The sequence below is a fragment of the Pantherophis guttatus genome, chromosome 8 (assembly GCF_059756535.1).
Source record: "Pantherophis guttatus breed Tessera chromosome 8, ASM5975653v1, whole genome shotgun sequence".
Lineage (NCBI taxonomy): Eukaryota > Metazoa > Chordata > Lepidosauria > Squamata > Colubridae > Pantherophis > Pantherophis guttatus.
Genome location: NC_142070.1, coordinates 241,256 through 263,490, shown reverse-complemented (window position 1 = coordinate 263,490; position 22,235 = coordinate 241,256). Strand labels below are relative to the sequence as shown.

Genomic DNA, 22,235 nt, shown 5'->3' with positions numbered 1-22,235 from the left:
TATAGAGCCAGTTTGGTGTAGGCTAGAAACCCGAGAGCCTGAGTTTTACTCCCACCTAAGTCTCAAAGCCAGCTGGGTGACCTTGAGCCAGATATTCTCTCCTGTTGTAGGAAGCAGACAGTGACAAACATGGTAAATGTAGTGATCTGTACAATAACAAAATAGTTTTCAATGATCAACATTTTTTATTCTCTCAGCATTTTTCAGACTAGGGAGAAACAAAGCAGGATACTAATTTCCCAGACGGATGTTACAAGAAATAAACATATGAAACATCTTAAGGGTTAAAAGAAATGCACTCAGTCCAAGCAGTCTCAGCCCTGCTTTTCATCCAATCTTCGGCTCCAATGAAGCATACATTTCAAAGAAACAAAAGAAACAATGGATGGAAATTGATCTAGGAGAAGCAACCTGGAATTACAGAGAAACTTCCTAACAGTGAGGACAATTAACCAGTGGAACGGCCTGCCTTCAGAAGTTGTGGGTCCTCCATCACTGGAGGTTTTTAAGAAGACAGCCACCTATTTGAAATAATGTAAGGTCTCCTGCTTGAGCAGGGGGCTGGACTAGAAAACCTCCAAGGTCCCTTCCAACTTTATTCTGATTGAAATATATCCTCATTTACAAAAAAAAGTGGGGAAGCCAAACCAAAAGCCACCGCCAGAAAGCCAATAAGCCTCTGTATAAGCCCGCCCTGCAGGGCCCACTGTTTCCCGGGTTCAGGCAACATCCGAGGCAACTGAAGGCCTAGAGCTGAGCCTTCACCCTGGTTTGCAGGGTTGGCATTGAGAGCAGGGTAGGGCAGGTTGTGCCCAGTCCAGGGGGCCCTTCTGTTCCCTCGCAGGAAATCTGGGGCTGCTGCGGTTGAGGCTGTTTGGCTGCAGGCGGCGAAGCAGCCGACAGTCCCTCCGCAAGCAGCTCCCCGCCGCCGTCGCCCAGCCCGGGAGACCCTCTTTCTCGCCCGCTCGCCAGGCGTGGCGCCTCCGGGGGCTGGAGTGAGGCCTTCCGGGGCCCGATGACGGAGGGCGCCGCTCTCTCCCGGGGCGATGCCGCCTGTCCGCCACCCAAGGACACCTGAAGAGCGGACCCCGTCGGGTGTTCCGGGGGGGGGAGGGGGGACCGAGGCCCGTTTCTGTGTCTACATTCGCCTGAGTCGCGGGGAGCCCGTTGCACAAGCGGCTCCTCTCCTGGTTCTGGCGGTCGTGGCCGCCTGAGGGTGGAAGTGGCGCCGAATCTTCCCTGCCGAGCCAACTGCGTGAAGGCGTGGGAGCATGCGCAAAGAGCGCCTCTCGCTGCCTGCCGGAAGGAGGCCGCGCGTTCCGCTTCCGGGGGAAAGGCCGCCGCTGCCAGCGCCGCTCCTCTCCTCTCCACCAGAGGGACCCTCGGGAGGCGCCGCGCTGCCCTCCTCGGCGGGGTCATGGAGCGGCTGGCGGCCGGGGAAGGCGAGGAGGAGGAGGAGGAGGAGGAAGGCGAGCGCTCCGTCCGGCGGTGGCGGCGGGGCCAGCCTTGCCCCTGTGAGCGGAGGGGCCGGTGGGGAGAGCGGGCTGCGAGGGGCGTTGGCGGGGCGTCCGCTGGAGGGAAGCCGGGCAGAGCTGCCGGGGGAGACGGGCGCGGAAGAGGGCTTGCGGGAAGGGCCTAGCCGAAAGAGGCGAGACTGTCCCGCCACGAGCAGGGAAGCAGCGGAGCGGCCGGCAGCGTCTTTGGGCCGAAGGTCTCGGAAGGCGGCCCAGCCCGCCTCGCAGGGTTGTGGCTGTGGGGAAAAGAGGCGGAGGGAGGCGGCGGGTTGGCAGCCTCGGGCTCGGTGGAAAAGCAAAGATGGAATAGAAATCCGTTCTCCTTGAACCCCCCCCCCCCCCCGCTCACTAAGGTCGACTGGCAGCAGGCTGAGAACGTGGCCCTGTGGGCTCCCGGGCCTTTGGAACCGGAGAAGGTGGAAAAGGAGCCAAAGAATAACTCGGATAATCCTGGAGGGAGGGAGGGAGGGAACCCTGATGCCTTTGAAAGCGGGAAAAAAAATGCCTCCAGGCGGTCTCATTCACAAGTGAGCCAAGAAGAATGTTGGACTCTCCAGTTTTGGGAATTGCTTGGCTTGTTTCAGCAACCCAAAGTAATAAGAGGAGTTCTTGGTGCCGACAGACTAGAATGTTTCTCTGTTTGCATTCAACTTTACGAACGAGGCTTTGAATGTTCATACAGACTTTCCAGGTTGATGTCTCCCCTTCAAGCAAGGCCAGGTCAAGAAACAAACTGCAGGGATTCCAGGAATGCTCCTTATGGTTGTAGGAAACAAAATTAGAGAATCTTGCCCATAGTCCACTAAACTAAACAAAAAAGGCAGGATTATTTTGACTAACCTCCTTTTTCACACTTTCCATCTTCTAGAGACTGGGGCGAGTCTCTAATGCTTGTGCCCGCTTTCCCTGTCCAAGGTCAGATCTACATTCCTTTCTGCTGGGCAACACTGGATGGCTTCAAGGCTTCAGTCAGATGAGCTTCCATCTTGCTTATTCAAGCCTCTTGTGGTCCCCTTTCAGATTTGAATGGAGAGCCTTGCTGGTACAGTGTGATTAACTATGCCAGGTATGAGAACTGGGAAGACAGCAGTGAGGAAGCGGAGGAAGACAGCGACAATGACGAAGTTCGGAATAGTCCTTACACCACATTCTGCGGTTTTCGGAGGGCCTTTCTTTGCCCACCTTCTGCCCCACTCCCTCCCCAAAGCAACCATCTGGACCTTGCTCTTTTGGGCTTGGCTTTGCCCCAGAAACCACCACTTACAGCTGAGGTGAGTCAGTGCTTTTTTGACCCACTTCACCTTTGGAACGCTCCCAAGTCCGAATTACCACATTCCTTGATAGCTGTTGATCTAAACAAGACCATTTCCCAGAGGGTTCCAGAAACTGCTACTGAATCAACATTTTTAAAATGTGAAACATTGTGGCCTGCTTAAGGAAGAATCCCATTCATTGTTTCTCTAATGAAGTTAGTTTTTGTTTCTTTCTGTGCTGCTGCTGCTGCTTACTGGCACATTATCCTTGGTGCCAGGCAACAGCCAGGTGTAGCCCTCAGCCCATGGGGTCCCTTGTCTTCCCATCTGCTCCTTGTTCCGCTGCTCCTGGGAGACAGCAGTGTGCCAGGATGGTGGGCATCTTGGTGGGTGAGGAGGCTGGTCCCTGCTGTCTTTCAGGAGGCTGAGCGGAATGCGAAATTGTTGGTCGCTGAGGAGGAGCGCCTCAAGAAGAAGGCTGAGAAGAAAAGGATGAAGAAGAAGGTAACCGTGCCAATGCAGCTCGTTTACCTCCTGGAATTTGGGAGCTGAGTGGCTGGGAAACCTGATGTTCTCTGCTTATCCTCAGAGACAGAAGGACCGGAAGAGGCAGGAGAAGCGGAACCTGGAGCTAAAGGCAAAGAGTGAGGCAGTGAGTGAATGACCTGGCTGTGCTGGCAGCTGTGCTCAGTGGGCCTCCTGCCTGCAGTGGGTGGGTGGACCTCAACCTTAATCAGAGAGTAGCCCTGATTGGGAAATCACCCTCAGTGCAGCCTTGTGACACTCCAGCCAATCACTTTGTTCAGACAGAGATCTGAGCAGACTCTGCTGGTTTCCAACTCTGCAAATATCCGGACTCATTTGTCCAGATGGCAGGTTAATTTCTAGGTCCTTCAAGGTTTTATTTTTCTCTCCATAGAATAAATCTTCAGCTGGACAAAATGAGGGAACTTTGACTTTGGATGATGATCTCCCTGACTCAGAGGGGAGTTTCAATGAAGCCTCCCTAGGCAGGAACCCCAGCAGGAGTATGGAGGAGGTAGAGGCGGCAGAGGTGAGCCTGGGCCAGTGAGTGGACGGGAAAAGTAGTCCACAAGGAGGCTGAGAGTCTGTTTGAGATTTCAACTGATACAGGAAGCATGGGGGGCGGGGGGGGGAGTGTTGAAGGTATTTGGTCCCGTGTGGCTTCTTTGTTTGTTTGATCCCTGCCTTGGAATGCAGGCGGAGGAAATGCTAATTCTCCACCAACCATTATTACAGCCAACACCAAACCATTAGAACCGCAGCGAGATGGCCTTGGCCACATTAGTCCCAGGTCTGGTATCATATAAGGTGGTGGTGGTAGTGCTGGTTCAGTTTTCCTTCCAAAGGGATGTCCGGGCTGTCTGAGCTGCTGCTTTCCATCTCTTCCCCACAGGAGGAGCTGGATTTCTCCAGCACTTTTGTCTCTAAAGCTCGCCGGAAAGTAGATGCCCAGTCCATGCTCCCAAAGAAGGAGAAAGAAGGAAAAAACTCCAGGGAGAGGAAGGCAGAGAAGACGCAAAAGGCAGAGGTGAGGACTCGTGTTCCGGTTCCGGGCCAAGTGCTCTCCAGGCCAGCCCCCTTTTCTGAAGGGAGCCAGCCTGGCAGCCCCTATCCTTCCTGTTTCCCACATGCTGATCTGAAGGGAGCATGTCTGACTGGCAGCCCTCAATGTCCATTTTTCCATGACCCCATTTTCTGTTGTAGCTGGCGCTCTGTCTTTTAGGAAGTGACTTCCCTTAGTCGCTATAAGATTTCACCATTAGTTCATATGCTCTGAGATGTAGAATGGGGAAGGGGGAGAGGCTTCTGATTTCCCCATGCCATGTATACACTGATCAGCCACCCTTTGACCAAAGCTAAGAGTCTAAAAAGTGGCTGTTTTTCCTAAGAACGATGCTTCTCCTGCCCCAGAAGCATTTACTTGCTCTTTTCTCTACGTTCTTCAGTGTTGGAAGATCCTTGCACGATTTTTTGTGGATCTCACCTGTTGCACTGCTGTTGCAAAGCAGGCCGATGGTTTCAATCGGCTACAAAGTCGAAGTTTCTCCCTTTTATCAGCTTACAGGATTTGAAAGGAAACCCGTTCTCTGACACCCGTGACTGCATCAGGGAAAGGCTGGCTGAAAAGAATACAGACTTTTGAGTCTTTAGATCCATGCTACCTTAATGGCGGCCAGCCTTCACTCCCCACTCAGGTCTGCAGCTGGTTGGCAGAGTTTATGGTGGGTGGGTGTCCCTCCCTATCCCACTAGGGCCAGTTCATAAGCTCCTCCTTTACTTCTTGATTGCCAGTAGGGACAGAAGTGATACTGATGGTGAAGGCATCAGGCTAGAAACCGGGAGACCTTGAGCTCTAGTCCCACCTTAGCCATGAAAGTTGGCTGGGTAACTTTGGGCGTCTTTCTCAGCTCCACCCACCTCACAGGGTTGTTATTATGGGGAAAATAGGAGGAGGAAGAGGATTGGGTATGTTGGCTGCCGTGAGTAAAGTAATAAAGGTGAGATAAAAATAAATTTCAAAATTGGATGTTTGGTGAATTATTTCCTGTCTTCTGGAAATCAGCATCCTAATCTGATGGTCTCCAGATGTGCCTGGACTACTCGGCTACCTATCCAGCATGAAAATACTTAGTCTTCCTTTTCTTTGATGGCGCCTCCTGTGGAAATTCTGGGAATGAAATCTGCAGCCATGAATTTGAGTCCTTGCGCATTGGGAGTGCGGTTATTTTCTCAGTTCTGTTCAGCAGAATTGGAGAAATGTATGATTTCAACGGCTGCTCTGTCTAACTTTCATAAATTTGTGGGCCAGCCATTTCATACACATGACAGTGCGTGGCTCACAAAATGGAACAAAACCAGTAAAACAACCTAAGCCCACAAAAATAACATAAAAATAGTAGCCAGGGAGGCTTACAACCCCTCGCGTTAGCCATGGGGCAGGCTGGATGGCAACGTCAGGTGTCTCCTCCTCCTCCTCCTCCTTCTTCTTCTTCCATCTTCAGAAGCCTTCAGAGCTCCAGTTGACTCCAGTGGAGCAGAGCCTGGTGTTGGCAGGTGAGCGGCTGGAAGCGCTTTCTCCCCACCAAAGCTGAGCTGCTGTGATCTTTCCATGCCTGCCCAAGCAGGCCGCTTCCTGGATTTGGCAGTTCCTCCTCATATTGGAGAAATTGGGGTGCTGCAAACTTTAATTCTGGGTCCTGTACTAAATAAAATGAAGTGATAGGAAATGCTTATCATGTTTTCAGATGACGTAAAATTAAGGGAGAAAATTCCCTAGAAGACAAAATGAAGTTTAAAATTACTTAGATAAGATAGGGAAATGAGCTGAAATTTAAAAAAATGAAATTTAAACAAACCCTTCATGAAAGGAACAAAAATCAAACACACGTTTGCAGGATAGAGGTCCCGGCTTGATAATGATAATAGTGAAACTGTTTTAGAATAGTATTAGATGGCAGATGGAATATGAGCCAGTCATGGGATATCGCTACAAAGAAGCCAATGGTTTCAAGCTCCATTGAGGAGACACAAGCTCTTGTGTCTTCACTGATTCTGCCTCGGTCAGACACCTTTGGCTCAGCTACCATGGCCAGTTCTTGGCACCAGCTATAAGAGAGAGTGCATAGAAACTCGAACTTATTCAGAGGGAGTCGGTGAGGGTGATGGGGGGCTCGAAGCTTAAGTCCCATGAAGAGAGTGAAACCAGATGGCTGGGGGCAATAATGGCCCCACTTCAAGGGGAGCTAGAGAGTTACTTGGTCAGGTTTCAGATTCCTGGGCTTGGTTTGATGGGGGGGGGAGGGGTTTCACAGTCTCTTCCAATGGGAGGGCTGTGTGTTGGAAGGGAGCAGGCTCACGTGCCCCACAGGGTTGCAGGTAGTGGTGGGATTCAAATAATTTAACAACCAGTTCTCTGCCCTAATGATGATTTCCAACAACCAGTTCACCAAACTGCTCAGAAAGTTAACAACCGGTTCTCTCGAAGTGGTGCGAACTGGCTGAATCCCACCACTGGTTGCAGGTCCATCCCCGGGGCTCCTTTGTGGGGCTCTCTTGCTTGTAGAGTAGAGCATTGGTCTGGGCTGGGTGAGGTATGGGCAGGAAATTTTGGAGGGATGCATATAATGATGGTGGGGGGATGAGATCAGTCATGGGCAGGGTTATTATTCAAAGTGGGACAACCTGGATGGATGGTTAATTTCTTGTAGAGGCCTGTTTTTCTTTTTTTTAAAGGTCCAATTGAGCATCCCCTATGACATGGTTGTCCTGCATTTCCCGTCTTAAGGATTTTGGGCAGAGCGTCCCAAGTGCCCTGGAAGTTATGCAAAGACATTTGGGGAACTGTCCAGCTTTCACCTAAACAGTCAGAAGGTTAATTCCACATCTATGATAACATTTTCCTCATTTTAAATAATCCTTTTCTCCTGCTCCAGATTGTGGAAATGAAACTGCAAAGCAGGGGCTCTTTCACAAGGCCGTGTTCCTCTTTACTGAAGCTATTAAGCTGAACCCCCAGGAATACAGGTGAGATCGGATTGTTGGAGGGCCTGACCCACGCCTGTCTTGGTTGTCGTCCTTGGCCCTGGATGGAATCGGTGCGTCTGGCTTGAATTCAAGCATTTTCTGCCAGTTGACCCCCCCTCCTCTTTCTCCCCCAGGGCAGGCAGTTGTTCAGGCTGAATGTGGTCTTGAGAAGTGGTGCTCAGGGCAGGGAGAAGCTTTGGTTTCTGGGGGATATCTAGCACAGGCCAAGGGAGGCTTTGTGGATCAAGTAGCTCCTGTCTGTCTATGTCTTCATCCTGCCTCCCACAAACTCTTATAATTACTTCCCTACTGTGTACAAGTGAGGGGAAATTCCTGGCCAGGATGATGAGGATGATGAGGATGGTGGCAGCAAAGTCTTCCTGACAGAAATCCACTTACCTTCTAAGAAAACAGTTGTGCTGCTTCTTAAAAATATGTGTCGTCCTTAACATAATTTAGTAAAAACTGCCCCCTTGCTTCAAACCTCCCCTCCTGTCTTGGAAAGCATTTCTGAGCACACCAGTCAGTTCCTTTGGAGCTGCAGGGAGGATGGAGTCCGCTTTGATTCCTGTTTCCAGGCACCTTTCCAAAAAGGCGGGAAGGAAGAACCCTGGCCTGGAGAGGGCGCTGGCGGGCTGCTCTCCACTCTTGCTCCATGTCCCAGGGATGGGGGCAAGAGAAGGGCAGCTATGCTGGAGGGGATCCCGAGGACCTGTCTGATCTCCCTTGAACCGAATGACCCGATTGGAGGGGATTGTCCAAGGGGGATTAAGCGTGTTAAGAAGCTGGTGGCAGGGACCAAGCTGCCTGGTGTGGCCAGCTGGTCTTGAGGTTAGAGATCTGGCTGTTTGGCAAACTATGGAATGTGTTATGTAGGAAGCTTCTTGCCTGATTAAGGCACATTGGTACATACCTGATTTAGATACACACGTTTTGGTGGAGGTTTATAAAATGGCGGATCTGTTGGGAAATGGAGGGAGTTGTTGGAGGAGGTTGGTGGTCTATTTGTGCTGTATGGAGCCAGGGAGGGTTGAGGAGAGGCTCCCTGGAGAAGGGAGGACCCAGCCATATCAGAAAGGGAGCCCTGCAGAGTCAGCTGGCCTTGGGAAGCACTGCTGCATTTGGAAAGGAGAGATGGAGAGTCACAGGGAAGGCTGGACCAAAGTTCAGGAAACAATTATTTCCCCCTCTTTAGACCATCCCCCTCTCTGGGCTGGAAACAAGCCAGAAATGGAAATACTGAAAGGAGCTGTAAGCATTTTGGTGTAGTGATAAGGCATTTGTGTGATCTAGCCAGGGAGGGAATAATACATTTTGCTGCTGCAAGGTGACTCTGCATTTGGTGTGGTAAGAAATGCACATAAATAAAAATGCACCTAATTTTTAAATGAAGGATGCTGCCAGCACAACCTCTTTATTGGGAAAGCACTTTAAGCACTGTGATTTAGAGAGGAGTGGTGTGCTTTCCACCACCACTACCACCCTCTAGGAAAGCTCTAGCAAAGGCGGTGGGAGAGGAGGAGAACATTCCTGATGGTTCAGGAGGAGCAGCCCCGAAGGACCTCTCATCTTACCCTCTCCCCACCTGGCAGGAGGAGGAGGAGGCCAGGCTTTGCAGCAGGGCAAACAGCCTTTCAAGATGGAAGGTCTTTGCCGGCTGCTCTGGATGACATTGTGCACTGTTTTTCTTCCGCATCCTCGCCAGCCCCGTCTAAGTTTATCATTCATCTGCACCTTCGTTCTGCTTTCAAGGCAGCCGTAAAGAAAAAACAAAGTTGCAGGCTTCTGCCTTCCCCCGAGTTTCTTCCATCTGCCGGAGAAGAATGCAGGAACCTCTGCAGCGAGCCAGGTGCTCAGCTAGGACACTGCCAGCGTTATGCTGGAAGATGATCAGGCAGCGTAGAAAAGTGGAGGGCAAGCAGGTAGCCCTGGGGCTCTCGGGCTGGATGGATGGATGGATGCCAGGAGGGTGCCCAGCTGCTGTGGAGAGGGAAGTGGAGACACTGCTTCTGCCTGCAGTCCTTGGCCCGGAGAAACTTCACAAGCTTGAGCAGAGAGGTCAAGAGTGAACCTGGTCCCTTGGAGAACCAGCAAACTGAAATAACCTGGAATGAGCCCCTCCGCATAACAAGAGACTCAGACCTTCAGCGAAGAAAATTACAGAAAAAATGGGCTGGCCGTTATTGTTGAGAAACTTAGTACACGAACACAACCCTCCAAAGGAGAGGAGCGTCTTCGTTTTGAGTCCAGGCCGCTCCTGTGTTTCCATCCCAGATGCAGTGGAAGTGGAGGCTGAACATTTCTGTGGTGATTTGGAACTCTTTGTGACATCTGGGAGACTGAAATGCACATAAAATCATATCTGGGATTTCAGCCTTGTGTAAAACAAGAGAGGAGAAAATTCATCGAAAGAAATTCAAGGCTTGTAGCCAATATCTTCTTCCAGCGACCAAAAAATGACACTTCAACATAAGTTGACTAGCAAAAATAGAGAAAGAGCCAGCAAAACCAAGACCTGCTCCTGACTGCAGCTCGGATTGTGAAGAATGAAACAACAAAGCCTCTCCCCAAATCTAGGGGAATTAAGAATATGTGATATCCAAACTAGGCCCAGACATTCTGGAAAGGGGAGTTAAATGGGGCCTGGAGAATATTGCTGATGGCAGAGCTGTAGGAGTTGATGAATTATCGGCCAAACAGTTTCAAATCTTGCAACATAACTTGGTTAAATGCTGTTGCAGTTTGTGAGCAATTATGCAGCGGTCAAGGGATTTGAAAAGATCAGTTTATATTCCAGTATGAAAAAGGGGCAGAGCGAAGGGCTGACAGGCGTTCATCTCCCGTTCTGCTGAGATAAGGCTCAAGATTTTTCAGGCCACAGAACCGCTGGAAGGGCAAGCTGGACTCTGAAGCGGCAAAGACACCTCACATCACATGGTTGCCCTCCAGAGAGCAACAGGAGAGAGTCACAAAAGATGAAGGCAACCAGCAAAGAGGGTGACCGAAAACGAGGCGGCTGGATCTCTCACGGATGAGACAGGCTGGGAATGGCAGAAGCTCTGAGGGGCGGGCAGGTTCTGGCAGTCCTGGAGAAACGGGGTTACGAAGGTTGGAAGGGACTGCACAGCCCCAGTGGCCACCTGGAGGAACCTTTTTGTTTTCCGAATCTGGCCTCCCTTTCCTGCCACCCTGCAGTTTCTCTTCCATCTCACGGTTCCATCCCTCTTGGTCCTTTGAATGGAGCGTGTCTCAGTCGCTGGCCTGGCCTCTTGCTGGGGGGGCGGGTTTCAGAGGGGCTGGGCCTTTGAGAGGAGGCTCGCAGCCTGTGGCTCTCCTTGGAAGTGGGCTGCTTGTTGAAAGAGAAAACGGGGGTGCTAGCCCTCTTCTGGCAGTGGGGGAAATGCTTTGCTTGCTAGGATTGGATGCGAGAGGGGATTTAGCGTCTGTTGCTCGAGCCCCCTGCCACCCCTCCTGAGAGGCTTCATTTTGTGCCGGCAGCAACAGCCCTGTCCCGGGTGGCCAAGGGCAGTGGCCAGTAGCATGGATGCTCCCTGGGTGGCCAGCCAGCGCAGAAAGCAGCTGGGTTGAATCCACATGAAGGCTGGGTTTGACCCTGAGTGCCCTGGAGCATTTGCCCTCCTCCCTTCTGCAAAGGAATCAGTGCCCTGGCACTACCATTTGTCGTTTCTTTTGAAAAGGACCTCATGCCGGAGGCAGGACTGAGGGAGAGTGATGGGCGTCAGATGCCCAGCGAGTCTCGTTGCACAGCTAGGTGGTCTCCCGAGCCTCCACACCTGGGTCCTTGGGGGAAAAAGAACCCTGGGCTCCCGTGCCTTCCCCAGTCCCTGGCCTCGGAGGCTTTGGGGACAGCATCAGGTGGATCTTAGGGGGAGAGGAAGGGACCGGTTTCTGCTTCCAACCCTGAGCCGCAGGGGTGCCTGAGGGAGAAGCGGGCTCTGCCTGGGATGTGCTTTGGAAAGTCCCATGCTGGGACTGTGACACAGATTTTGCTGCTGGTGACACCGGTTACAGTAAGAGGCTGCAGACGGGGCTCCCCGGGAGGAAGAGCGCCTGCCTGACCTCTGTCCCTCCCCCCAGGTTCTTTGGGAACCGCTCCTTCTGCTATGAGAAGCTGCAGAGTCACGTGGAGGCCCTGCGGGATGCCCAGCACGCGTTGAGCCTGCAGCCGGGCTGGCCCAAAGGCCTCTTTCGCCAGGGCAAGGCGCTCCTGGGCCTCAAGGTACTCCAGGCTGGAGGGGCAGAGTGGGGTGGGGAGGGGGTCTGGGGGACTCTGGCACCCGGCGACCCTCCTGTCTGTTCCCCAATTCCCAGCAATACACGGATGCGGCAAGGACCTTTCAGCAACTCCTTCCGTTCGATGGCTTCTGTGGTGATGCAGCCATCCAGCTTCAGAAGTGCCAGATCCAGCATTCAATGGTGAGCAAGGAGGGGCGAGGAGGCTTCCTTTCTTAGCTCGGCTCTGAGGTCAAGCCGGGTCATTCTGCTGCAGGCTTGCCTGGATGGTTTGCCCAGGGCAGGTGGACATTTGGCCCCCGAGGCAACCTGATTGCTTGGCTTCAGTGGAGGAAAACAGCCGATTGGCCAGGAGAAGTGTTTGAGAACAGGAGGCCTAGAGAGATGAGCGGGCCTCACTCAGCGGGCCATTTCTGCAGCTGTTTCCTTTAACGATGCTCTCTGCACCCCTTGGCGAAAGCTGCCCTCTGTTACTGAGTCCTCCCCCACATCCTCTGGGGGGCCCCTTCTGGCCCCCCTTAGTTGGCTGGCCTGCTGGTAGCTCTGATGCCTGGTTTTCTCTCCTGCCTTCCTGGCGTGGGCAGCTCAGAGCCCCCCCAGAGTTCTCTTGAGGTGGTCAGTGGAATCGTTTCCTTGACTTGACCAGTAAGCCACTTTGGGTTGACCTCAAGCCACAATGGCTGGTTCTCTGCTCAGAGCAAACCAGCCATGCTGGGCTTACAATGCTGTATCAACCCAGCATGCCGAGTTTGTGCAGCATATGACACCAGAACGGCCAGCGTCACCTAACAGGCAGACTGTCGGATCCTATTGTGAAGGTGTCCAAGAACAGCTGGCTTCTCTGGACACGGAGGCATATCCCCCACTCCCCACTCCACGGAAGCGTCTTTGGCTTGTAGTGGTTGTTGGTTTGACCAATGAGTGAATGGCACCTTGTGTGAAGGAGCTGGCCCAGACTCACCCGGTCCCCTTTCTTTGGCAGGAGAGCCGGCTGGGCTGCTCCCACCGTGACCGGGATGTCCTGCCTGTGGAAACGCAGCTGCCTCTGCCCGGTAAGCGGGGGAGGGGCTCAGAAGGCCAGTCCCCGGACAGTGCTCTAAGCCTTGCTGATGATGGGCACAGGGTGGACAATGGCTGCCTGGCGGGTGTGCAGAAACCAAGCCGTCGCTGGCTCTCACCCGTCACTCTTTTTCTCCCTGCCGGTCAAGGAAAACAGCCAGGGGGGCAGCGGTGCCCAGACAGCAGTGCCCAGGCTGTTCCCACCACCCTGCTGGCACCTCCGGCTGCGAAGGCCCCAGTCAGGTGAGGAGCAGGAAGACCTGGGAAGGGGGAGGAACTTTTGGGTTTCTTCCTGCACGTGAGCAGAGGCAGCAGCCCCAGCAGGGCCAGGCTCAGCTTGTAAGGGACACAGGCTGAACCTAAAATAACAAAATGCAGCCAAACATTCGGACAGGGTCTAAGCACATTAACGGTTGATTTACTGCCAGGCAGAATCTCTCTGTGTCCATTCAGCTGTTTCTTCTCAACAGCCCCCTCCCTCCTCTGGCTCTTTGCTTAAATTCTTAACTGGGCAGCCCCAGGCGCGTCTCTCTTCTGGGCCATTTCTGCTACTCGGGGGACCCTCAGTCAAGTACACGGCTGGATCTACAGCCCTCCTTTCCATAAACTCGGCAGCTGGGGAATGGCCTTAATGCCCGGGCAGATTCATAGCCCTGAGACAAGTCTGAGTTGGTTGACAGGCCCTGAGCTGCGGCACCAAGGCCCAGAAAAGCCCGAGGGTAGATCATTGGGCATGCCAGGCTGGCTCCTTCCAGGCCCAGCTCCAGAACTGAGCGTTGCAGTAGTCAAGGCAGGATGTGGATCACCACTGCCAAATCCAGAGAGTGCAGGAGGGCTCACCAACCCAGAATCTGTCAGCACACCCCTCCCAGAGCTGCCCCTCCCAAACTGCCAAGGATGGGTTGGGGGAGGAGGCAGAGGAAGCCCCTCCAATGCCGCTTCCTCTTGGGGGGGTATTGGCGCTGCCCTCGGGACGGCTGCTGCCCGGGAGCAGGTTGGCTGGTCAGATGGATCCCCAGACCCTTGAGGCAAGGGTCCCTTTGGAATTGGGTGAGGGTAGAGCGACCCAGTGGTTAGTGGAGCCTTGCATGGGCCTCCTGTTCCTGGGGGTGACCGACGTGCTCCCTTGCAGGGAGTGGTTCGCTGTCTGGGTGGGGAACCTGACACCCAAGATCACCCAGCAAGTTCTGCTTCATTATTTTCAGCCGTAAGTTGGTCTGCTCTTTGGGGGGATGGGGGGGCTTGTGGCTTCTTCCCCCCTTCTGGTGACCAGAAGGCATCCCGTGGAAGTAAGGGGCCACCAAGGCAGACCAACTTTGACATCAACTTTGTTTGAGGCAGGTTTGGACCCATTGACTCCATCCGGTGCCTCCCTCGCAAATCCTGTGCCTTCGTCAACTACAGCCACAAAGAGGCCGCCGAAGCCGCCTATGCGGCCCTGCAGGTGCGGCTCCTCCCTCCCTCCCTCCCTCTGGCGCCCTGAGGTGGAGGTCAGGAGCGGGGAGCGTTGGATACACATACGCAGCCGGGTCCTCTGGGCCTGGGCCTCCTGGGGTCTCAATCCCCACTGCTGCCGGCAGCAGGTTGGAGGGCTGCCTGCAGAGGAACCGGATGTGGCCCTTGGCATTTCTGCTCCCAAGTGATGAGAAGGCAGAGAGCCAAAGTGGGAGCGGCCTCATTGATGTTGGGCAGCTGTGGAGTCTCCCTTGATGGGAATCTCGCGGGGGGGGGGGGGGGGGGGGGGGGGGGGGGGAGAGACACACCGGTGCTTCTCCTCTTGGCTGCTGCTGGCCTGTTCAGGGCTGGCTTGACAAGCTGGTTCAGGCAGCTGAAGAGGTGCTGAGAGGAGCTGCAGAGCGGCAGGGAGGATTGCAGAGAGGAGGTCCCTGGTGGGTGCTTTTCTTTCCCCATTGGGGAGAGGCTGCCCTGTTTTATGGAAGCATGCAGGGGCTCGCTGGTCAGGTCCTCTCCATGGCAAGCAAGGCTCTCCGCATGCAATCTGTGGTGCCCAGTAGGGAAAGGACAGAGAAGGAAGAGGACAACAGACCCTTCGTGTCGAGGTGGTTGCATTCCAGGCGGTCGTCCTGCCTTCTTGGGGTGCCTCCCTCACCTTGGCTTCCTCTTGCCTTTCTCCCAGGGGGCGGAAGTGGAAGGACACAAGCTCGTTCTGCAGCTGAAGCACCCCGCACATGCCACCGTGCCCCCCTCCAAGGCAGCCCCCCGTCACTGCCTCTCCTCCTGGGCGTGAAGACTGGGCTGGGGTGAGGGCAGACATCGAGGCTTGCACGGACATTCTTGGGGGGCCCAGGCCTGCCTCCTGCCTGGGAGCTGTCTTCCTAGGAGGAGCCTGCTGCAGAGAGGGAAGGCTCTTGAAGGCAGCCCCAGAGGGAACCGGGGAGCATAACCGCCCCTCCTTTCTCTGAAGCCTGCCTCGGCCCGCTCAGATTTGGCCCCCTCCCGTAATGAGGAGCTGCCAGTCCAGAGCGCAGGGTCCAGGCCGCAAATTCTTGTGCTCTGGGGCGCCTTCCTCAGAGAAGACTTTTCTTGGGCCTTCATGGAGGGGCCGCTTTGCCCAGCTGCCCGGTCCAGTCTCCCCAGCCTGCTCAGGAACTGATGTTCGTTGCCTTATTTTTATATGGTTCACAATAAACATATGAAAAGACATGGCTTTTCCCTCTTCAGGGTTGCCCTGTGGTGGAGGGTGTTGGTCCCACCAGCAAGTGCTCTGGCTGGCTGGCCCCAGGCTTGGTCAGAAGCCGGGCTCTCCCTTGTGGACTCCCTTCAGGCACCTGGTCCTTCCTCCCCTGGTGACAGGGCCCACCATTCCCTTCCCAGACACAGTTGCTGCTCTTGCCGTGCTTGGAACTGGCTCTGCCCTCAGCCTCTCCTTTGGGCCTCTGGTGTGGCTTCCTCTTTCACGCATGCCTGCTGTCCCCTGCCCCCTCCCCCCCACATCAGCCTGGGTGGTGTCCGCCCTGCCCCCACCACCTTCCTCCTCTGTGGCTTGGCTGTATTTTCTTGCTCTGTGTCAGTTTGACTGAGATTCTTGGTTGCTCCTGAGTCTTCCTTGCTGGGAGCCCTCCACTCTTCCTTTCCCTGGCAGAACTAACCTCAGCCAGCCCTCCTGCCAACCTTGCTGCTTCTCCTCCTGGGAATCTTTCTGCCCAGCGCCTGACGCTGGGCCAGGAACACTTGCTGCCCTGCTAATCCCCTCCGGAGCTGCTGGGCCTTTGCTGAAAGAGCCGCCGCACACCGCTGCTGCCTTCCAGGGAACCATATGCACCCGAGCAGGCCTGAGAAGGAGCAGTCCAGCCCTCGCAGATTCTTGGTGCTGCTGGGCGAGCAGGAGGGTCCTGCTGCTTGACCCGGCAGCAGCTGCCATTGCTGCCGCCAGCCCCTCCTCCACGAGTCCTGCCTTTCCCACCCCCAATTTCATGGGTCTCTGTTTCAGGTATCCGAATTTCCGTTCCCAGGATGTGGATTTCAGGCAGCTGGGGAAGGAAGGCCAGCATCCCAGGGAACACTGAGGCCGCCTGGGGTCTTGAGTCCCCCGAGGGAGAGCAGCAGGCCAGGGGCACGGGGTGATGGGCCAAGCCCTGCTCTGGGGGGGGGGTCTGCCCTACAGGAGTAAAGCGGGGCTTCTCACTACGGGACAAGAGGCAGAACCAGAAGAGAAACAAACACCGTCTCTTTGGTGCTCCTCGGCCTTTCGCTGGCTGGATCTGCGCCAAGGCCAGGAGGGAGGGAGGGAGATTCTTGGCTGGCAAAAGTGCTCCTGACCTGTTTGGGGGTCATTTGCCAGCCGGGGTTGCTGGGTCTCCCAGAGCTGCTTTCCCACAACTGTCGTCCCGGACTGGCTGGCGTCTCTTTCTGTCTCTTCCCTGAGCCACCTCATCCCTTGGCCTGAAGGGGAAGATGAGCTTTCCCCTGTTTCCTTTTGGCTTTTTAATGAATTTTGAAAAGTGGATTTTGATTGCTCTTGTAACCATTTCATGAGGGCTTCCCCATTTTGGTCTAGCAAGGGAGGTTTTAAAGGCTCCAGAATCTCTTATCTGATGGCCCCTCGTGATGTGAGATTCGGACAAGGCCAATTCAGGCCCTGCCACTATGCTCAGCCTGTATATACTCAATTTGCCTTACTGCATGACTGGTTTCTGATGGCATTTGGGGGAGGGGGTGCGTGGGAATTGCCAAACCTATTTCTGTGTCAGGTTCAGCTGAAATCTGATAGTTCTGCCTGACTTCAGGAGATGGAATTTTATTTCTTTATTATCCCCTGGTCATTTACATTTTCAGCTCGAGTATTAGCTGTAGGGTCAGTGACCTGGGAAAATCCAGGGTTGTGGGTAGAGGTTCCTAAAGTCTATTTTTAAATTTTCAATAAATTTTAAAATTTTTATTTATATATATCAAATTTATATGGCTGTTCATCTCACAATATCCTTTAAAAAGAAATTTTATGTCCCTACTTCTATTTAGAAGAGCTGAGGAGAAGAGAAACACCTGTGCGCCCACACAGACCCAGAGAGAGGTGAGGAGGATATGAGCATGAGGCACATGTGCACACACAAGGCTTTTCTACGTGGCCTTAAGGGGGAGGGGCGAATTCCTTGTGGGGGGCTGTACCTCATTGTTCACAAAGACAAACCAAATACTTGCTTTCTGTGTGCGTGAAGGGTGAAGCCCAAGGAAGCCTCAGGTGCACAGTAACAACATTCTTGCAGAGTCCCTGGGTCAAATTACTCTTCTACTTTGGCCCAGGAAGCAGCAACTGTAACTGTACAACAGAGTTGGAAGGAACCTTGGTTTTCTAGTCCAGCCCCCTAATCAAGCAGGAGACCCTCTGCCAGTGATGGCTAACCTTTTTGTCATTGCGTGCCAAAAGCACGGGGGGGAGGTGCAGGGGGGTCATGCGTGCGCGTGCCCACAGCCATAATTCAATGCGCCCTGCCCCCTGTGCATGCGCGCATGACCCCCCCCCCTCCACTCCTCCTGCTTTTAGCATGCAATGGCATGGTGGGCCAGGTAGGCCCGTTTTTCGCCCTCCCCAGACTCCAGAGGCTTTTTTGAAGCCTGGGGAGGGCAAAAACGGCCCGCATTCCAACTTCCGGTGGGACCGGAAGGCCCGAAAATCAGCTGGCCGTCACGTGCATGCGCACTTGAGCTGAGTTAGGGCAACGCTCATGTGCCCACAGATATGGCTCCGCGTACCACCTGTGGCACGCGTGCCATAGGTTCGCCATCCCAGCCCTCTGCCAGTGTTGAAGTACCCACAACGTCTAGGGGCCAGATGAATTGTTCTCATCAGGAAATTCCTCCTTGGTTCTAGGTCGGATCTCTCTCTAATAAGTTTCCCTCTGTTACTTCTTGTCCTGGTGTCAGTAGGTCTACCCCCTCCTCTCTCTGGCAGCCTCTCAAATATTGGAAGATTGCTATCATGTCACCCTTGGTCCTTCTCTTTGTTAGACTGGATGCAACCATGACTTCCATGATTTACTGTTGAGATACAATTCTAGCTTTGGCTTCCAGCCTGCCTGCCCACTCACCGCATCCCACTTAGAAAAAAGACTGGCCAGCCAATCTGTCTGGAAGTTTCAGCAGGCCCCCCTAGGAAGACGAGCATCAGGGCCAGCAATCACCACTCAAACCATGCGCCAACAACCTTGGTGCATAAAGCTACCCTGGTGGCCACCTAAACCCTGCACAGCTCTCCCCGCTCTATTTGGTCCTGTGCCGGCTGGTTCAAGGGAGGGAGGGACACAAAGGATCCCCTGGGTCCCTGGCCTGACCTGACCGGAGCAGGTCACTCAATCCCATTGATTAAGCCATACACTGCCTTGGATTATGCTTGGAAGAGGAGGAGAACCCCATTTATTGCAGGGGTCATTGGGCACCTTCCTTCCAAGGAAGAGTGGGAAATGATGAAAGCAAAGGCTTTGTGGCAGTTGAGGTCTGCAAGTCTGGCCGCTTTGGAGAATCTGGGCATCATCCATCTCTGACCTACCTGGGATTATTTCTGAGATTGGGCAAAACTGGTCTTTCAGGAGGGCAGCTGGGCTGGGGAAGCCTCTGATGGAGAAGGGAAGGTCGGGATTCCCTAGGCGGCAATTCCCTAGGTAGGGCTGCCCTTGGCTGTTGCAGGCGAGGTGGCTTCTCCGGTTCAGATGGGCTCCTTGGGGGGCAGGGAGGGTCAGCCAGGGCCTGATCCTCTCAAAAGATGGGGGAAGGCAGCCTTCTACTTATTGCATCTACTACTTCACCACGGGGGGGGGGGGGGGGCGGGCATCTTGCCTCTGCTGCCCCTAGGGACCAGCAGGCAGGGAGGAGGACGGTGCCCTCGTGGAGGTAAGCGTAGGTGGGTCGTGGTTCCCCGGAGTCGCCAGGTGAGGGGGCTGGAGACCCATCCTGCCCCTCTCCGGCTATGGAGAGAATTGGATTAAAATGCACAGGACGGAGGAGGCACGAGAAGAGTAATTAATCACCAGTTAGAGGAAATTAATACCAATCACGGATGGTGTCAGGAAGCAGCCAGACCGCTAATCAAGCGGAAAATTGGACAAGGAGCCGGGCTGAGAGCGGAGCCGCGGGGCGGTTCGGTCGGCAGGCGACGGGTGCTCTCCCCCAGCCCCGCCTATGCCGCTCAAGCGGCTGTCACATTGCTGACCAGACGCCCTTCCGAGGCGGCCGGTTCCCCAACGATAAAGGCAGCCATGCCCGCGCTCTGCACTCCCTCCCCAGGGCTCTTGCGGAGAGCGCCTTTCCGGGGCTCTGGCTCACTCGGCCGTTGGGGAAAGGCACTGCGGACCGGGAGCATCTCGGCCGCCACGGACAGAGGTCTTCGCTCCTCCACCAGCTCACCTTCCGGGCTGCCCGTCAGCTTTCTGTCCACGGGGCGTTAACGTCCCAGGAGGCACAGCAATGACTACATGTCTGTGCGTTGGACTTTCTTTTAGCCGGACAGCACGCTTCACCCTCGCCGCCGGGTCCTCCCAGGGGCCCCGCAGTGCCCGGGGCCCCGACAGCAGGGCTGCCCCTTGGAAGGAATTGGGGGGGCGACCGCGCTCCTTTGCGAAGGCTTCTCTCCTTCCGAAGCCCGCTCGCCCCGAGGCTCTGGGTTGCACGCTCACCAGGGAGCTCCTTTCCACTAACTGTGGGCCCAGAAGGGCCTCCCTCTACCCGGCCACTCAAAGAGAGGTCCGGATCCTGGCAGCAGCTTTCCAATGTTTAGAGCTGCCGCGGGGCAGAGGCAGTAGATTTCTTGTCTGTGTGCTTGAGGGGAGGGCAAGGACCAGCGGATGGAAGCCTGGTTGAGCGGAAGGCATTTCCTGACCGAAGATCGCTTAAGCGGCAGAACAGCCCGCCTCGTGGATCATCGGGGCGAGTGGGGGGCTTTCTAGAGGATTTCACGCAAAGGTTGGACACCCAAGACCTCCAACGTCCCTTCCGACGAGGATTCTGTTGACGGGGAGATTTCTTTCCTCCTCCAATTTTGACAACATTTTTACATCACCGGAGGGGTGACACCATAGCCGTCATAGAGAAGAGGCGGGCAACGCAGCTTCTCCAAAGCCGCTGAGGGCTGAACAAAAATAATGGATAGGCGCTTATTAAAGAGAGATCGAACTAACCTAAAATTAAGGATAAATTTCCTGACAGTGACAACAATGAATCAGTGGAACGGCTTCCTTCCAGAAGTTGTGGAGGCTTTTAAAGAAGAGATCGGACAGCCACTTGTCCGAAATGGTTTCCTGCTTGAGCAGGGGATTGGATTAGAAGAGGCCCCTTCCAACTCTATTTACTTGCCTGTTCTTATTGTATTTAGTTCAAGATTTTTCCAGTTCATTCCTTTTTAAAAAAAAAAAATTATTGAAGTTTTTTTCGTAGGTAAAAACAAATCTCATGAACAGAATAGCGAAGGAAAAAATAAAGAAAAATGATAATGCAAGAAAAACGAAAAAGATATTTTAAAAGGCTGAGGTAGACTTCTGACATTCTTTTCAAAAAACATTAACAAACCCACCATCTCCCCTCCTGCTCAACTGTTCCAAAAACTCCTTCAGCCCTTAATTCAATTCTCATATTTTTCAGTCATTGAATGATCATTTCACTTTGCTCTTCTTTTAGTAAAAAATCCATAAAAGGTTTCCTGTCTATTAAACCAAGCACTTATTTTTTTGCCCCGACCAAACGGTTTGATTTTTTTCCAGTATTTTCCTCCACCACCTGCTTAAGCTGATACAAAAGGATTAGTATCAGTCATGTGACCAGACCAGACTTGGTGGAACTTCAGCCAATCCGAGTCCTCCATCGAGGACGCTTATCACAGCCTCAAGGAAGCATCCCTCAAGGGCTGTCAAGGGCCCCTCCAGATAGCCATGAGCTGGGCCTAGACTGGGGAGACAAGGGTCAGGCCCCAACAGAAATGCTGTGGCTGCCCAAACGCAAAGCCTCTTGACAAAATGTAGCCCTTGGAAAAGGTACCCTCTTCCTTCCTTCCTTGGCCATCTCAGGCTAATGTGGCTCTCTCCCTGCAACAATCCCCCCTCCTTCAGGGTGACTCCTTCTCAGTCCCATCTCCCTTGCTGGGCCATATTAAGGATCATGCATCAGGCAAAATGTAGCTGCCTTCCTGGGGTGCCCATCTGGGGACCTCTTGTTTTTGTAGGGCTTTCCTCCTATTTGGGATGCCATTGCTGAGGGCATTCTGGTCACCTGGGAACCTTGCTGTGCAGACATCTCAGCAGCCCTTAATGCTAGGCTTAGTCCAGGTAGCATCTTGGGGGGACAGGCTCCTTTTTGGCACCCCGTCCCCCTCGGGACACATCTGGTCCCAGTGCTCTTCAACATCTGTATCAACTGGCAGAGGTCCCCAGAGTTTTGGAATGGCACTCCCGTCCAGTGAAAGAGTTAATTCCTTGGAATGCCCAATGAAATTCCATCGTGGATGTAGAGAAACAGGTGGCCTTCATTTCAGAGGCAAATAAAGGGGGTCCTGGTAGGGCAGACTCCTTCTTGAAAGAAGGCCTGGAATTTGGGCACATCCTCCTCTGTAGCCACTCAGATCAGCAGCTGAGGAAAGGACTGCTTTTGCCCACTTTCACCAGGCTGCAGTGCAGCCCTTCCTAAACTCATTTGACTCAGCAGAAGTCCTCATGCCCTCCAACCAGAAGTTGCGAGTCATGCAAAATGCTTCTCTTAGCTGGTTAACCAGGCTAACTCTGCATAGAAAACTTTAAAGTCAACCCCCCCCCGTGACTTAGGGCCTCACTGTCTGAGGGATCCAAATTGAGAAGGGAGCCCCCCGCCAAGGCTGTCCAAGACCCATTTTCCTGTCCCTGTGAGGTGTCCAGGTCAGGAAACATCCACACTCTCTAGGAATTATGCTTGGCCTTTGGAGAATTTGTGAAAATCCATCTCCTCGTTGCAGAAGGACACCGGAACCCATTCTAGTTTAAGCATTTAGTTTTTTCTAGCCTGCTTTTGCTTTGTGCCTTTGTTAGCCAACTAAGGACTTGCCAGAGGAGAAACAATATTAGCACATTTAGCTCATTGTTAAGACAACTGAATAAGGAGATATTGGGATGTGGCCAGGCTCTTGCCAGGCCCT

The 22,235-nt window shown here is 53.7% G+C and overlaps 1 protein-coding gene across 4 annotated transcripts; it reads left to right on the top strand.

The window, feature by feature from the left end:
• Positions 1–1,310: 1,310 nt before the first annotated feature.
• Positions 1,311–15,292, top strand: TTC31 (tetratricopeptide repeat domain 31). Of its 4 annotated transcripts, XM_034426056.3 has the most exons (15): positions 1,311–1,514; positions 2,535–2,785; positions 3,188–3,271; positions 3,357–3,419; positions 3,687–3,821; positions 4,185–4,319; positions 5,794–5,845; positions 7,225–7,315; positions 11,414–11,555; positions 11,648–11,752; positions 12,552–12,621; positions 12,778–12,871; positions 13,761–13,835; positions 13,970–14,072; positions 14,766–15,292. In XM_034426056.3, exons 1-15 carry the CDS (start codon positions 1,418–1,420, stop codon positions 14,874–14,876), a joined length of 1,608 nt encoding a protein of 535 aa, XP_034281947.2. In that variant the 5' UTR covers positions 1,311–1,417; the 3' UTR covers positions 14,877–15,292. The 4 variants fall into 4 exon arrangements, with proteins under 4 accessions (XP_034281947.2, XP_034281948.2, XP_034281949.2 ...); XM_034426057.3 differs by lacking the exon at positions 13,761–13,835; XM_034426058.3 differs by lacking the exon at positions 3,188–3,271 and having other exon boundaries at positions 1,327–1,514.
• Positions 15,293–22,235: the final 6,943 nt, after the last annotated feature.

What these genes read in the sequence shown, in the direction of transcription:
- TTC31 (XM_034426056.3), top strand. Translation starts at nt 1,418, where the DNA reads ATGGAGCGGCTGGCGGCCGGGGAAGGCGAGGAGGAGGAGGAGGAGGAG. An exon ending in TAAAGGCAAAGAGTGAGGCA is followed by an intron (nt 3,420 to 3,686) that starts GTGAGTGAATGA and finishes TTCTCTCCATAG; the next exon opens with AATAAATCTTCAGCTGGACA. An exon ending in AGGAGGTAGAGGCGGCAGAG is followed by an intron (nt 3,822 to 4,184) that starts GTGAGCCTGGGC and finishes TCTTCCCCACAG; the next exon opens with GAGGAGCTGGATTTCTCCAG.